General features: G+C 44.1%; 1 protein-coding gene across 1 annotated transcript in view; it reads left to right on the top strand.

The window, feature by feature from the left end:
* Positions 1-14,389, top strand: part of trabd2b (TraB domain containing 2B) — a 58,729-nt gene extending 44,340 nt beyond the window's left edge. Inside the window, exons 5-7 of the mRNA XM_084010791.1 lie at positions 10,582-10,678; positions 12,809-13,087; positions 13,627-14,389. Of these exons, the coding sequence (XP_083866917.1) occupies positions 10,582-10,678; positions 12,809-13,087; positions 13,627-13,861 (611 nt within the window). The 3' untranslated portion in view covers positions 13,862-14,389. The remainder of the gene's footprint in view (positions 1-10,581; positions 10,679-12,808; positions 13,088-13,626) is intronic.
* The last annotated feature ends 387 nt before the right edge of the window (positions 14,390-14,776 follow it).

Genomic DNA, 14,776 nt, shown 5'->3' with positions numbered 1-14,776 from the left:
AATTAAACTATACGACGTGTGTATAAAGTGGTTCAGGCAGGAAATCCATCTCTGCTCAGCTCAGCACCTTACTTCCCAGCCTCCCCCCTTTCCTCCCGCTGTACACCTACACTTTCCTGTAGCATAAGTACTTTCAAGTGCAAAATGTATGCTTTTGTACTTGTTAAGGCAGGCAATTTCTCTTTTTCCTCCACATTTTCCCCTCCGTCCTGCACACATATGTTGTAACAGACATTCTTTATTTTCTGCACTTTCACCAACGGGTTATTAATACAAATTACAGACGTGAGAGAGCTCCAGAACGCATAATTGAATTACCCCAGGCAGTATAAAAGAGACTGACTGAGCAGTATTACTCTCTCGGTTGGGCCAGGACTTTATGATATCGATGGTTCACAGAAATAACTCACTTAACTCGAGTCTCTCGGTTTCACATGTTATAGTCATATTTCAGTTAGCAATGCAGAATGTATTTTTGAATTATTATGCAGTGAGTGTACATTACCGTAAGCCTACGCTAGATCCAAAAAAGTCCATATATTTTATTACCATTGCCATCAAATGAGTGCATAAGGTTAGAAATAATCAGCCTTATCACTTCATCCTGCAGCTCTGGGTAACTACGTAGCCTCACTATAGTTGCTTGTTAATTTGGTTGGAGTCTAAGTATTCCAATACCCAAATAGTAGGAAAATGTCTCATTGGATCCGAAAGCCCATTATCCCGAAAAACAAACAGCTGTTGTTCCGAAAATACACACTCTCCGTGCAATAAGCAAATAGCTCATGATTAGGCATGATTAGTTAGTTTTAAGGTAAGAACATCAGTCAGTGTAAGCCGACCAGATGTAGAGTAGGGTGGGTCAGACCTTCGTCATAGCTGCAGGAAAAAAACGTCAGAGGAACGGGCCTTCGGAACACGATGAACCATAACGGCTATACAAGGTGATATTAGCGCCGAGTGCTCATGAGCTCATTTGCTTCTTTTGTCCATCTTCTTCCAGCCTTCTTACAACGAAACAAAAGTCTAAAACACAACTCCGCCCTCATCGGTTCATCTTTCCCAGAATGAGGGAATAGATTACTTCCATAAAATGCTTCTTTATAAAAGAAAAATAGGCCCTGTGATAGACTGGCGTCCTGTCCAGGTGTACCCTGCCTTCGCCTAATGACAGCTGGGATCGGCTCCAGCCCCCCCGTGACCCTGAATACAGGATAAGCGGTAGACAATGGATGGATGGATAAAAGAAAAATACACCTAATCTATACAGCATAAAGACAGGGAGCAAAGGAAGAAGGGAAATTATCTCCAGAAATAAGGTTGATTCTGGCTCTAGCACCCATATCCCATCCTTCTTACACCACTGCTGTTCACCATCACTATAATGTAATGGGGACCAATCATGGGCAACGCATCACCGTTTCCCCCGCGAGGACAGAGTGACACCGCAGTGCCAGATGATGGCGGCGAGGGGTGGAAAGCGTGCTTGCACACACGTTGCATATTGGACACTTGTTCTGTTGCTATTATAAACAGATGCAAGCCTCTCAGCAAAACATGCATTCTCAGTCTCTCCAACAACAACACACACTGCCATTTTCCATCCACGAGTACAGATCACACCGAGATATCACGGAACCCGAAGAGTGGCCGAGCGCCCCGAGGGTCGGCGGCGTGTCGGCGCAGCTCTGCAGTGTGCTTCAGCAGGTTTCTATTTGCCAGTTCCCCGGCTGCCGCCGCCGCCACCGCCCAGCCTTATTGAAAACATCCCGTGGAATTTCCTGCCGCTGCCACGGCCGAGACACCACTTCACACGTATGTTTGCGAGACGAAGTCATGTGATCTTCTGAGATATTTATCACCAGAAAGAGTAGTTACTGTCAAAAATACGCATTTAGCATTGTTTGTTTTAAATCTGAGCCACTTTAGTCTGAGAGTAGGTTTTTTTTATTCACCCATAATAGCCCATTGTGCAGGCGGAGTGGGCCCATGTGTTTTGCAGTCGCTTGTGGTGTTGTGGCGTTGAAGTGATGACGGAGGGAGAGAGCCTTTCTTGGCGTACATGTCACTGTGTCTCTTCCCCTCTTAGTGCATATCTGCTTTTCTCAGCCCTTTTTTTTTCTACTCATCTGTCTGCTGCCTGCTCTCCAGTTGGTCTTTAGCTCTAATTCCATCTTTCTACCTGTCTCTCTGCCAGCTCATCCATCTTAAACCGCTATCTCTCTCTCTCTGCTCCTTTCCATCTGCTGCTGTCTCGTCTTCATTAAAAGCGACGCCACACCTCGCTGCTGTCTCGCTGCGTCTCCGTGGCTTCACGCCGTCCTCTCCCCGGCATGGCACGGGGACGTTTTAATGAAGTGGCGGCGATGCCATGTATGCGCGTCATGTGTCGTCTTCGGCTCTGCAGCGAAGACGGATGGAAGTGGGAGGGACAGAGATATATTATTAGTGCTTTCCTACTGACAGTTTGGACTTAGCACGCATTTAAATGTATTTTTAAACGGAATGCGATTCGGCCGAGAGGCCGGCGTTGTCGGCTGCAGGGTGATGGTGTGTGTGTGTGCAACACATAGCTACTTCTGTCCCGCATCAACATCCACAAGGGTGAAAACGCCACTCCGAGCAGCAGCCGACTAAGGTGCACACTTTAAACTATACGTTTAATTGTACAGTGCACTAGAGCCCAACCGATAAAGGATTTTGAAGGCCGATACAAATGCTTGTTGATTTAAAAATCCAATATTCCGATATATCGGCCGATATTTTTTTTCTTCAGAAACGCGTAACAAAACATTAACAGATTTCCCTAACATTAGTTATTTGTAGTTATTTATGAGTCTTCACTAAAATAATATGATAATGCAGTTTAAAATAAATTAATAAATAAACTTGTTTATTTTATAGTCACAAGGGAACAGAAGAACATCAAAATATATTAAAGTTCTGATAAATAAAATGTATAAAAATACAAACTTAAGATATAAAACTTAACGTCCTTTGAACAAAAACACAATAACAACAACAACCAAACACAAAGTTACCAGTATTAAAAGACTTGGTAAGCCTCGTAAATATAACTTCCAACAAGACTGGAGACAAATTCTGTTAAGTTCTATAAGGGTGTTTCGTCTGTTTTTATTTTATTTTTAAAATATTCATTTATCGGCCGTTATAAATGCAGATACTGATAGATTGGAGAATGCCTAATATCGGCCCGCCGATATGTCGGTCGGGCTCTACAGTGCACGTGTATTTGATAGTGAAACACACATTTAGTTTGTATCATAAAACCAGACACGACTTTGCATGAAACGTTTCATGGTGACTGGATTGGATTCCGACCTCTCATGAAATCAACACAGCTCATTTGCTTTCTCAAAGATTACACGCTTCATTAGCGACTGAAAGAACATCCCGGAGCCTCTTCAGAGCCAAGATGTTTAATGCTACATTTCATAAACACATGGATGCCTCACTGCCCTGCCTGCACAAAAAAACAAGTGTAGACCAAAGAACAAAACAATACAAAGGTCTTGTTGGGACCTTCAGCGCTGCTGGTTTTCTCTACTTGGTCGGTAATTGCATTCACCTGGTCTCCCAGGTGTAAATCAGACCCTGATTAAATGGCAGGAATGAAAACCAGCCGGCCTCTGGTCCTGAGAAACACATTCACGGTTACTCACAAGCACGAGTACATGCAGCCTACACTCATGCCTGCTGGGCAGCATGTCTGCGTAATGTATGCCAGCAACACACACACACACACATGCACACCACGTCATCGACACATAAACAAGACAACATGCATGTAAGCGTTTGTGTTTCATAACGAGAGTCGGCCTATTTTCTACCTGCTCACATGAAAAGTCAATGTGCCTCCTTCTTAACCGCAGCTTTCACTGAAGGGTGGAGGACAGGAAATGAACCGACGTGCAAGAATGAGATGCGAGAGATAAAGGCCGCCATGAGAACAGAGCTGCGTTAGGATACCATCACGTGTGTGTGTGTGTGTGTGTGTGTGTCTCCACTTTTGACCAGCTGCTTCCTACACCCCTCTCGTCTCAGCAGGGACGTATGCTTAAGACCCAGTCTGACGGGAACAAAAACAAACATCTCTCTCTCTCCACCCTTATTTTTTCGCTCACCTCACCCACTTTCTCTTGCCTACGATGAGGATTTGCAGACTGCAGCGTCGAGCTCACGCAGTCTAAAATATTGAAATGTGGGGAATCACTTTAAAGCTTTTCGAACACTGAACCACTGAGCCCGGCTTCCAGCCTTTCTGACACGGACCGGTGTCAGGTCTCCGGATCTGATCCCCGTCCAACTCTCTCTTGATCTCCGTATTTGACGAGAACGGCGACCAGAACTGCCCCGTCAACCAGGAAGTGAAGTCATCACGGAGATGAGGAATGAGGGAGAGATGTGGGAGGGCGAGGGGAATCCATTAGATTGCCATTATTCCCCTTCTGCAAACCCGGAGCCGAGAGGTGGAATTTACCATCCCGCTTTATTAAGTTTACACATGAAGTGAACGCGGCGCTCCGTTTTCAAGGCAACGGTTCAAGTATTTCTGAAGTGCCATGGGTAGTTGTTTCTCCGGCTCCGCTCCGTTAATCCAAAGGCTGCTGTGTGATTTATAGCGGGATCCCAGCACTGTAAAAGTGGAAATGGAAACGCACAGCGAGGCGCGGGACGCTGGGCCTATTAAAATCTTTGTTGCATTACTCATTTGTTGTTCAAGGAAAGAGTGGAAGTGGTCGGTGGGAGGAGTCAGGGAGACTTTCCCCACACGCAGGTAAAAGTTACAACAATTAGCAAATTAGCAGGTGAGGACTTTAAAGCTGAATGTTACAACCCAACTGACCCTTCATTTAGCCCTGTGGCCTTAGTCAAGGTGTTCTTCTCCCATATAGAGTTACGATCATAACAGTGGCATAGTGACCACTCTGTTTTTAAAACAGTGGGTCTGTGATTTAACACAGAAGTATATATATATATATAAAAATACCTCCAGTGGAGTGGAGACAGCGTCGAAGCTGTTCTGGTGGCTCATGGTGGTCCAACACCTTACATATTAGTTTTTCCTTTCATTTGTCACCCATTTGACACCTACACACATGGAGATGAGAGGAAATTTCCCCATGGTTTCAGCCTGCGCACGCACACACAAAAGTGAGAAAGTTGAAACATGCCCTTGTCAACTGTAAAGTCGTTTTTTTTTTTTTAACTCTCTGTACTGTATTCTCTCTCTTTTCCCTCATCCTCCCGTCCCCGTTTCATCCGTTTGTTCGAATGCCTGGAAGGCAACAGCTTGTGTTTGTTTGGACCAGAATGTAGCAACAGCACCCAGCATGCATTCTGGCTGGGTGCTGTATATACATCAACGCTAATGCTTCCCCATCTATCTCTCTTCACGCCCTCCAGCCGTTCTCCGTTATCGATCCGTCCCGTCCGTCCTCGTTTTATTCACTCAATCCACCAGTAAACTGACCATTTCCACTCGCCTCCCTCGCGGTTTCCGCTCGTTGTTTTCCTTCCCGTTTGTGCTCTGATTGCAGTTTTCATGTGAGGTGGTCTGCTTGCAAGCCACGTGGGATGTTTTCTATTCCACAAGCGTGCATCAGTTGATCCACTGTTTACACAGCGTAATTGCAAACACATTTGTTTGCGCAAAACTGAAAAAATAACTCTCTTCCTGCACGTTTTCTTAATTTTTTTTGGGACCCATCATCAAATACTTAACTGCCTCTCTGTTTCCATTCTCCTCCTGAACTACGACCGGCTCTGACTCTGCTCTTCGGCGGTTGTCCAGCAGGATGTAGGAAGGAGAGGATGACTAGACATAAAAGGGAGGCAGCGTGAGAGTGTGATGGAGAGAGATAGAGGGAGTTAGGCCCAGGCTGGGTAGGAGTAAGAGGAGAGGAGTGCTGACATGGCACCCAGAGGGAGGCGCTGCAACACCTCCGGTTGCTACAAAACTCTATTGCTTTCATACATGAGCTGGCATGGAGAGAGAGGAGAGGGAAACCTGATGGACAGAAAGATAAACTAAGAGCCAAAGCGACAATTCGACCAGCACGGAAGCTTTAAAAAGACACGGTCACAGACAAAAAGAGAATAGAGGTGGCTACAGTAAACACAGAGGGACAGGGGGAAGAAGTACAAGTCGCTACTGAAGGTGGAAATCAGGATGAGAGGTTATTAAACCACGGAGTAACTGGGTCATTAACTCTGTTCCCACATGAGGGGGAACACCCTGTAAGGTAATCTACACACTGCAAAAAGTCACGGTCGCTCCCGGATCTCTTTTTCTTTTTAAAGCAGAGAAAACATTGAGGGCATATCTGCTTTATTGGAGTGATGACAGCAGGGCGGCAGGAATGATGGGAGGGTCGGGTCGTATGTGAAAGTGGCTCTAAGTGGTTCAAAGCCACATTTACCACAAAAACTAAAGCACACATCACTCTGCAGGTTAAAACACTTTGATGTACACGATGATAAAGACTGAAGCTTCGTCCCAAATGCGTACTACAGATTCATATTAAGTATGTTTTGAGCTGATTGTTTTGAGCTTAAAAATGACTTTTTATTATTTTTTTAATGTTTATATATTTTATTTTTATTTAATTTGATTATTTTTTATTTTTTTTTACTTGTATTTTATCTCTACTTTACATATATTTAGCTAAGAGTTTATTGTTTACTTTGTATATTTATTTCGCTAAGTTTTTGTAAACTGCTGGATATCCAATGTCCTTGCTGGAGTCATCCCAAAGAGATCAATAAGGATAAGTCTAGTTCACATCTGACTATAAAGTGCACCTATTTAACACATGCAACCAACATTTTTACAAATAAAAAAAGATCCAGTCTTTCTTCCTGTGGGCTCACTTAAACTATACCAACCAGTTTCAACCAATAATATCATGAAATCCATCTAACAAGAAGTGTGTGTGGAAACACAGGCCTCCGTCGCTCTGTATCGTGCTACATCCTCAGCTCGCCCTCCTTTGCAAAAGGATTTGCTTTAATGTAACTGTAAACCGAGCAAATATTGGCTTTCAACTGGGAATGGTTACAGTACGGAAAAAGCCGAAACGCTCCTACTTCCGTTTCAGAGTGTGCTTTTGACGTCCACAGTCGAACACACACTTTGACATCGGAGCGTCCCGAGTCCAGCTCGTGGTGAGGTTTAGGCAACCAGCTCTCTTTGATTAAGCTTCGAGGGGAAAGTCTGTGGTTTCGATTAACCGTGAGGAAGGAAGTAAAGACGTCCTGTCATTGTGCTTCAAGTCACTTTGTAGACGTTTTCAATAATTAACCAAGACCGCGATCTTTTCCTAACCTTAACCAAAGGCTCTGATTGAGTGCCTAAACATAACCATAAAAACATTTATCATGGAAACGGAGAAACGGCTCCCAGCTGCAACGCATCAAAACAATGTGCTAATGGTGGTGATGAAGCACAAGGAAAAAATAAAGTATTATATCTTTGAATAATAGTTGGCCTTCTCATTGTAAAAAAGTAATTGGCGGAGGCCTTCTAAAGGCATGTGGTCAATGTTCATTTAAAGTTAGTAGGAAACAGAAAAGTACAGTCTATAAAGCACGAGCTGAATATAATAAGTATGTCGTATGGAATCAGCAGACGTTTCTGTACATAATAGTTTATTTTACATTCGTTATGATGACTTCCATTGTTCCTCTTTTACTTGGTTTCGAGACGGAGATGTTTGTGTAAAAAATGCCATGGATGAGATCGTTCAGTAAACACAGCAGCAGCACGTTTTGTAGTGTTTAGCAGTCAGCTGACCTCTCATTACGTCTTGGCTGATGGAGCCGGTTGTTGGGCCGGTTGTCTGCTTCAGAAGTACCACAGTGTTTACTGTCTGGATAGTCTGAAAATAAACACACTAGATCTATTATCTGTAACACACACACACACACACACACACACACACACACACACACACACACACACACACACACACACACACACACACACACACACACACACACAGAGAGAGAAAGAGAGAGAAGAGAACTGTTCAATCCCTCAATTTAAGTTCAAACTATTTGAGAAAAGGGTGTTTTTCACCCAGAGAACGACCGTTTTTGTGCAGATATAAGCGTTTGCACTGCTGACCTGTTTGTCTGTGGATACCGTATGTAGTTTAAGGACGGGGTGCGTGTTTACAGCATTCTGGAAACAACTTTACTGACAGGGATCCTCAGCAGATCGAATGCTTAAAGAATGTCAGATTTACAGCAGGTGTGTTTGAGAAATGAAAAACATGTGGTCATCTGGCAGAAAAACTACAATTCCATCATATAAACAAACACACGCACACACGTGTGTCTGTGTGTGTGATGCATCACGGCAGAGGAAATCAAGTCAGCACATCAAACAGCTTGACCTCACACCGGGCCGACCACGCAGGAGGCGTTCCTCTCTGCAGAAATGAATGGAAAGGCTGCTCGACACAGATATGAGGGTGGCTGATCTGTCAGCATGCATTCACTGAATGAGCCGGAGTCTTTTTAAGGAGAATGGGATGAAAGCAAAGGGAGGAGAAGAGAGGCGTTCCTATTGGCAGTAATTATATTTAGCACGATTTTCTCATATATTACTATGTTAAGTTAGTCAGTATTACAGGCTTCTAATGACTATGTTACGTTAATAAATAACTCAACTTTATTTTGCAGTTTCACGAACCGACTACATTTAAATTTGCCAAACTGTTGTTAGTAAAATGAGATTAAGAACAGACATGCTAGTGAGGCTGTGATTAGGTACAGCAGTGCTCAAGCTACATGTTAGCTACATGTATGCAAATGGTACAATAGCTCAGTAGTAAAAAACAAAAAAAAGTTGGAAAGATTAAAGTCGGAAATGAGAAAAAGAACCTCACAAATTACATTGACAAGATCACTTATAACTGTCGTAGTTTAAGTGCCCTTACCCTGAAAAAGTATGCTTCCTCATTTCTGCAATTGTGATGTGGTCTAGTCTGCATACATGTACAATGTAATATAATTAGGGGTGGGTAACGATACGGCAATATATCGCGATACTTTGCCACCCAATACAATATCGATTTTTCAACTCCAAAGATCGATTTATAAAAAGAAAAGATTCATGTTTAGACGCGTTGTGAATGCAGTACTTTTTATTTTCAATATTTATTCCAGTGAATTTCATGAATTAATAAAATGGAGAGGCTGTTTTGTAATGAAATAGTTTTGACTCAATTTGTCCTGTGATCAATATCATCTGATGTACATATACAGGTACTTTGTGTTTTCATCTTTATTTATATCGTGATATCGTGATACGTATCGTGACCAAAGTATGGTGATACGTATCGTATCGTGAGGTTCTTGCCAATACTCACCCCTAAATATAACACAAAGCACCTTGACCAACACTCACACGCTCCACTCCGTAATCTCCACTGATCTCACCGACGCTCCGTTGTTAGAAGCCTCCTCTCGCTCCGCAGCCTTTCCCGGCTCTGCCTTTGAACTCGGCTGCCAAGAAAGTGTAACACGGCGTGCCTCCTCCTTTGACTCTCAGGAATGATCAGGAACATTATAATGATAAAATTGGCAGTGGGGGGGTGAGGAGCTGAGTGGGAGTAGAAGGACTGACAAAAAAAAAAAAACAGTAAGAGGTTTGAATATTGTCAACGTGTTGTTAATAAGCTGCAGGAGAGAGCCGAGGTGTGTGTGTGTGTGTGTGTGTGTGTGTGTGTGTGTGTGTGTGTGTGTGTGTGTGTGTGTGTGTGTGTGTGAATTCCTGCGTGTGCACAATATCTTTCCATGTGAATTCTTCTGTTGGGGTGTGTGTGTAGTCGGGGTGATGTCAGGCTACATTACTGCTTATTGCTGGGTTGAGTGACGCGCAGGATTATCGGCTGATGGGAGGAATGATGAAAAAAAAGAAGCTTTTATCAGCGAGGGGCCGGGACCCGCATGTTTGATGTCAGTCTAGAGGAATCACATATGAGGTGATGGAAAGAGGGGGTTGACTGCTGACAATGTGGGGTCATTACTGAGTGTGTTGTCTGTCTCCAGCGGGACTCTAACTGACACAGTGTGTAGTGTAAGTACCCTTTAGATGGATAAATATCGTCTTTGGTTGGGGGGGGACGTCTAACGATGTTGAACAATTACTGGCATGTTAAACAACCAAAATCCTATTTAACAGAATAAAGGGAACTGAATGAGAGATCCGATTTTTTTATTATCTTATTTGTGATAGTGAGAGAATAAAAGCCATTGAGCACAGCCTGAATGCCTGTCTATTTCTTAATGTACGCAAAATTAAATGCCGTTTGCCAACACAAAAAGTGATATCGGAAATCGGTATCGGAAAACCGGTATCGGGAAATATCGGGATCGGAACCTATATGAAAATATCAGAATCGGATCGGAAGCTAAAAAATGAGATCGGGACATCCCTACTGTTTTCTTCAGGTTCTATTTAGTCGTTCAGACGTCAGCTCAAAACTGCCTTTCACCTCGTCTTGCTTATCTTTGACCTCTGACTTCTTTGGCCCGTCTGTCTACTGTTAGGTCACTTCCTGGGGAACCACAGCGTGCTGGACATCCTGAGGAGGGAGGGCTACGAGATCGCCCACGTGCCCCCGGATCACCAAGAGCCAGTCACAGAGTGAGTAAGCAGAGACGAGTGTAACAGGTTGTCAATCACGGCTTGCTCCTGACAAGATGGTGAACGGAAAAAAAGACAAAGAGTCTGTTCGATGCTCTGCATCACAATAATAACACTGCAGAAACAGCTCATTCGTGCACGTTCTGGCAGGCGTGCAGATACATGTGGACATCCATCATCTACGGCCAGTCCACAGCTGTCTTATTCTCTCCCTCAACTTGAGCTGTTTAACCTCTGTAGATTTATTGAAGTGCGATGCTGATACGGTCCAAATTGGTTTCTGTAACAAATAAAGCTAAGCTATGCAGGAATCCTTTGATACTGTACCTCATCAACTCCCTCCCTCCCTCCCTCCCTCTCTCCTGGCTGCCAAGGGGGCGAGCTGCCAGCGGTGGTTCTGCCTGTTCTCAGCAGCCACTGGTACCAAGGTCAACACAAACACGAGTGTGCGGGGCGAGTGGAGCGTTGCACGGTGCACTTAACCTCACACAGAGGGGCTGGCGTCACAGAAACCTCCCCACAATCCCTCTGTGCACATGTGTGTGTGCCCATTCCTTAGATCAGAGCAGCTCCCTTTACACCTAGGTGGCTGATCCACGGTCCCATAAAATATGAAAGAAAGCCACTTGAATCAGGCCAACATTAGAAACAACATGAGGCATCCATTTAAAAAAAAAATAATGTAATCCCCGTACACCCAGCTGGGGTTTCTACACATTTCGCCCTGTGAACTACGTCTGTAAACGCCACCTCCCGATCTCCCTCCGCCCTTGAGTTGTGGGCTTTAGCCAGTGGTTCTGGGTGAAAAGCCGACAAGTGGACTGACTTAACTGCGGTCGCGAAACACTTGCGTACGCCGCACTAACACGCGACCACACCACCGCACGCTTACACATGTGCTAAAGACGCCGTTAGCTCCCTGATACAAGGTGGCATGTGTGGGTGAAAACTCTCCAGGTCGAATTCTGTGGCTGGTTTAATCATTGACAGTGGAAAAAGGAAGTTAGAGCGTTGCCTTTCCGACAAGAGTGGGGCTAGTCAGAGAGTTTTAGACGGAATTATCTGGAGAACAAAGAAGAAGGTGGGATTAGTGGATTTGCATTGATGCAATACATGTCTCATCCAAGAGGAAGAGACATCCTGAGACGACAAAAGGTGTGGCCTTGATCAATCAATGTGAGATAAGGATGTTTCGGAGACAGTTCAGGAAGGGAGAAGACGAAAAGGTCATTTGATGAGTACAAGAGAAAGGAATATTAGTATGAGATAAAAATAAGAACATTAAGGTAACGCATTTTCATCTACACATGCTGGGGGGGGGGGACACCACAAGATGGCTGAAAGAGAGGCGTTTATGCAAGACGTTAGCCTCATACCTGGAGTATGTCGGACCGAATGGCAAAAGGTCTTAAAGAGGGTATAATTATATGAGCGACGGAGCTGAACTGAGGTGGGTTTGGATCTACGGTAGCTTGAATGCAGGAGCCATCATCACCCCGATCGAAGGGGGTTTTCATGTCTACACTTAGACCTACGATCCATATCACGTTTAGCAATATGATTTTGTAAAATCAACGTTTGACGTGAGCGTGGGAAATCCTGTATTTTGGACTTTCCACAGCTCGTTTTCACCGTGTGAAGTGCACAGAAGGCTCTTTTTGATCTACCTTGACTCACAAAGTCACATGGGAGCCATATTGACAGTTAAAGAACAAGAGAGGAGAAAGAGTGAGTAATGTGTGCATAAAGAGAGAGAGTATGGCGAAGGTTTTTCAAAGAGCTGGCGATTCTGGGTGGTCTGCTATGGGCTCTAGTGTTGCATTCTGGGTATTTCTGCCACTCGGTAAGGCGTTTTATAGAGCAATCCGTGTCCTTGACTGAAATCAAGAGATTATGATGAGATTAAGTTAATAGGAAAGCAATAGAGTGGTCAGAAACGATGACTAATAACGTTTGATGGGAAAGTCTAGTTTTCAATTCAAATCAGCACAAAAAAAAACATTTTCCATCTATAAGTCAGATATCTTTGGATACAGCGAGGATTCATATGGTCCAAATAAATCCTGAGGAGACTTTCCATGAGTATGAACTGACTCCATATCCTTTCTATCCCTTTTGTTCCTGCTCCAGGAGCAAACCACCTAAAGAGGCTGCATCGCGCCCCAGCAAGGAGGACCCCGACACCAGTACAACATCTGCTGACAGCTGGGGGACCGGCCCACCAGAGCTGGAGCTGGACTACCCAGAGAACATGCCCGGCCCCGGAGACGAGGAGCTGCCTCACATTCTGCTCCCCGACAGCCTGAGCCAGCTGGAGGAATTCGGACGCCACAAGCGGCCTCGCAAAGCGAACCGCGGCCACGGGAGGCCCCGCCTTTTCAGTGACCTGTGGGTTCGCATCGGGGATAGGTGAGATATCTGTTCGCATCAATTTGCTTTAGTGATTTTCAGCTCTAACTGTTCGCAAACACAACATTCAAGGGTGTCCGTGCAATATTGATAGTTTTTTACGATTTATTGTTAAAAGCTTGACTTCAGAGAAAAGGTTTTGAGGTCTACTTCTTCTACCAATAGAGCTAGGAATATTCTCAGTTAGGAAAAACTATCGTCTATCCACACTTGTCCTTTCCTATTAGCCTTCTCCATCATGCCTAATCTCACAAGTCGCTTGCTTTGACTAGTGGAGGTCTACAAGTGTTTTTATACTGAATGTGTCAGAGCACTTGGGTTCCCCAGCAAAAAGCCTGTGTAAAGTAGATCAGATGAGCGGTTCTTGACATATCAACATACAGACACATTCCTGGCTTTATAGTTAGAAGTAAGATCTGTGTGTCAAAAGAAGTGAAAATCATCGGGTTGGTTGCTTCTGCAACATATTAGATATGATAGAGTCCAAATCCAAACACACATTTGAGCTAAACAGTGATTTCTTGTCCTCTCTCCTCCAGCACGACTCCACCGCCCAATCTGAGGATCATCAACGGCTACGTGACGGTGGAGCCTCCGATGACGCATCAAGAGCAGCAGAGGCGGATGGAGACCTCCGCCCCGGTGCAACATCCCAGTCCAGCACACTCCACCCCGCCCAGCCCCAGTTCAGCCCAGCCGGCCTCGGTGCACGGCACACTGGCGCTGTCTTGTGTTTTAACCTGGCTGTTATCACACATGCTGCTCACCTCCTGACCAGAGGACAGCGTTATCTCACAGACAAACACTACAGACACTACTGCCTCCACACCGGAGCAGGGGAATGTGCTCAATAAGGATGGTCAGCCTCCACCTACAGCGAGGATCAGCTCCAGAGTCGCCCAAACGTCTCAAAATAAACTCTCAGCCTCGACACGAGCAACAAACGGACGATGTTGGAGTCATGGACCCTCTTGAAAGTATTATGGTAGAATAACAAACAGTAGTTTGTGTGGTGGAACTTTCTACCTGATAAAAACACGGTAATACTGTATATTAAAAAAAAAGACATTAATAATGAGAGTAGAACATACTAATAACAGTTATAACTCTGTGATAAATGGTGAATGCATCCAGTCAAACAGTACTGTGTAGGAGGTGGAGCACTCGGGCGCCACTTTTGTTTTTGTAAATTGTGCATTTTGTTCATAAAGAAATATTGTATATTTATTATTTCTGGAAGAAAAGAGTATATTTTCTTGCTTTTTTGAAGATAAATGAAAAAAATAAAACTTTAAAATCTGATGATGTGACTCAAGATTCTTTCCAGCGGACGGACGGAGCGTTTGGGTTCAACCTTCATGGACTTGAACCCAAGTCAAAATTGCATCGTTGACTATCTTTGTGAATTCTTTAAAAAAAATGAATATTGATTAATCATAGTAAACTCTCCTTGGATCAATTTATTTCTCTACAGATTTGACAGGCACATTCATGAATGCAAGGGTAAATGTGCCAGTGGGAACAATTTAACATACTTATGCTGTTATTGACTATTAAAAACAAGTGGATGCACTTTATAATAGACTGAGATAATCATCTCTTGCATAAATGATATACTGAAAACAGAACGTGCAAGTTAATAACACTATACAGTAGATGAACATGAGTGCAGAACTTGTGCAACAGGTG

This window comes from Eutrigla gurnardus (genome assembly GCF_963514095.1).
Source record: "Eutrigla gurnardus genome assembly, chromosome: 6".
Taxonomy (NCBI): Eukaryota; Metazoa; Chordata; class Actinopteri; order Perciformes; family Triglidae; genus Eutrigla; species Eutrigla gurnardus.
This window is presented reverse-complemented; position numbering and strand designations above follow the sequence as displayed.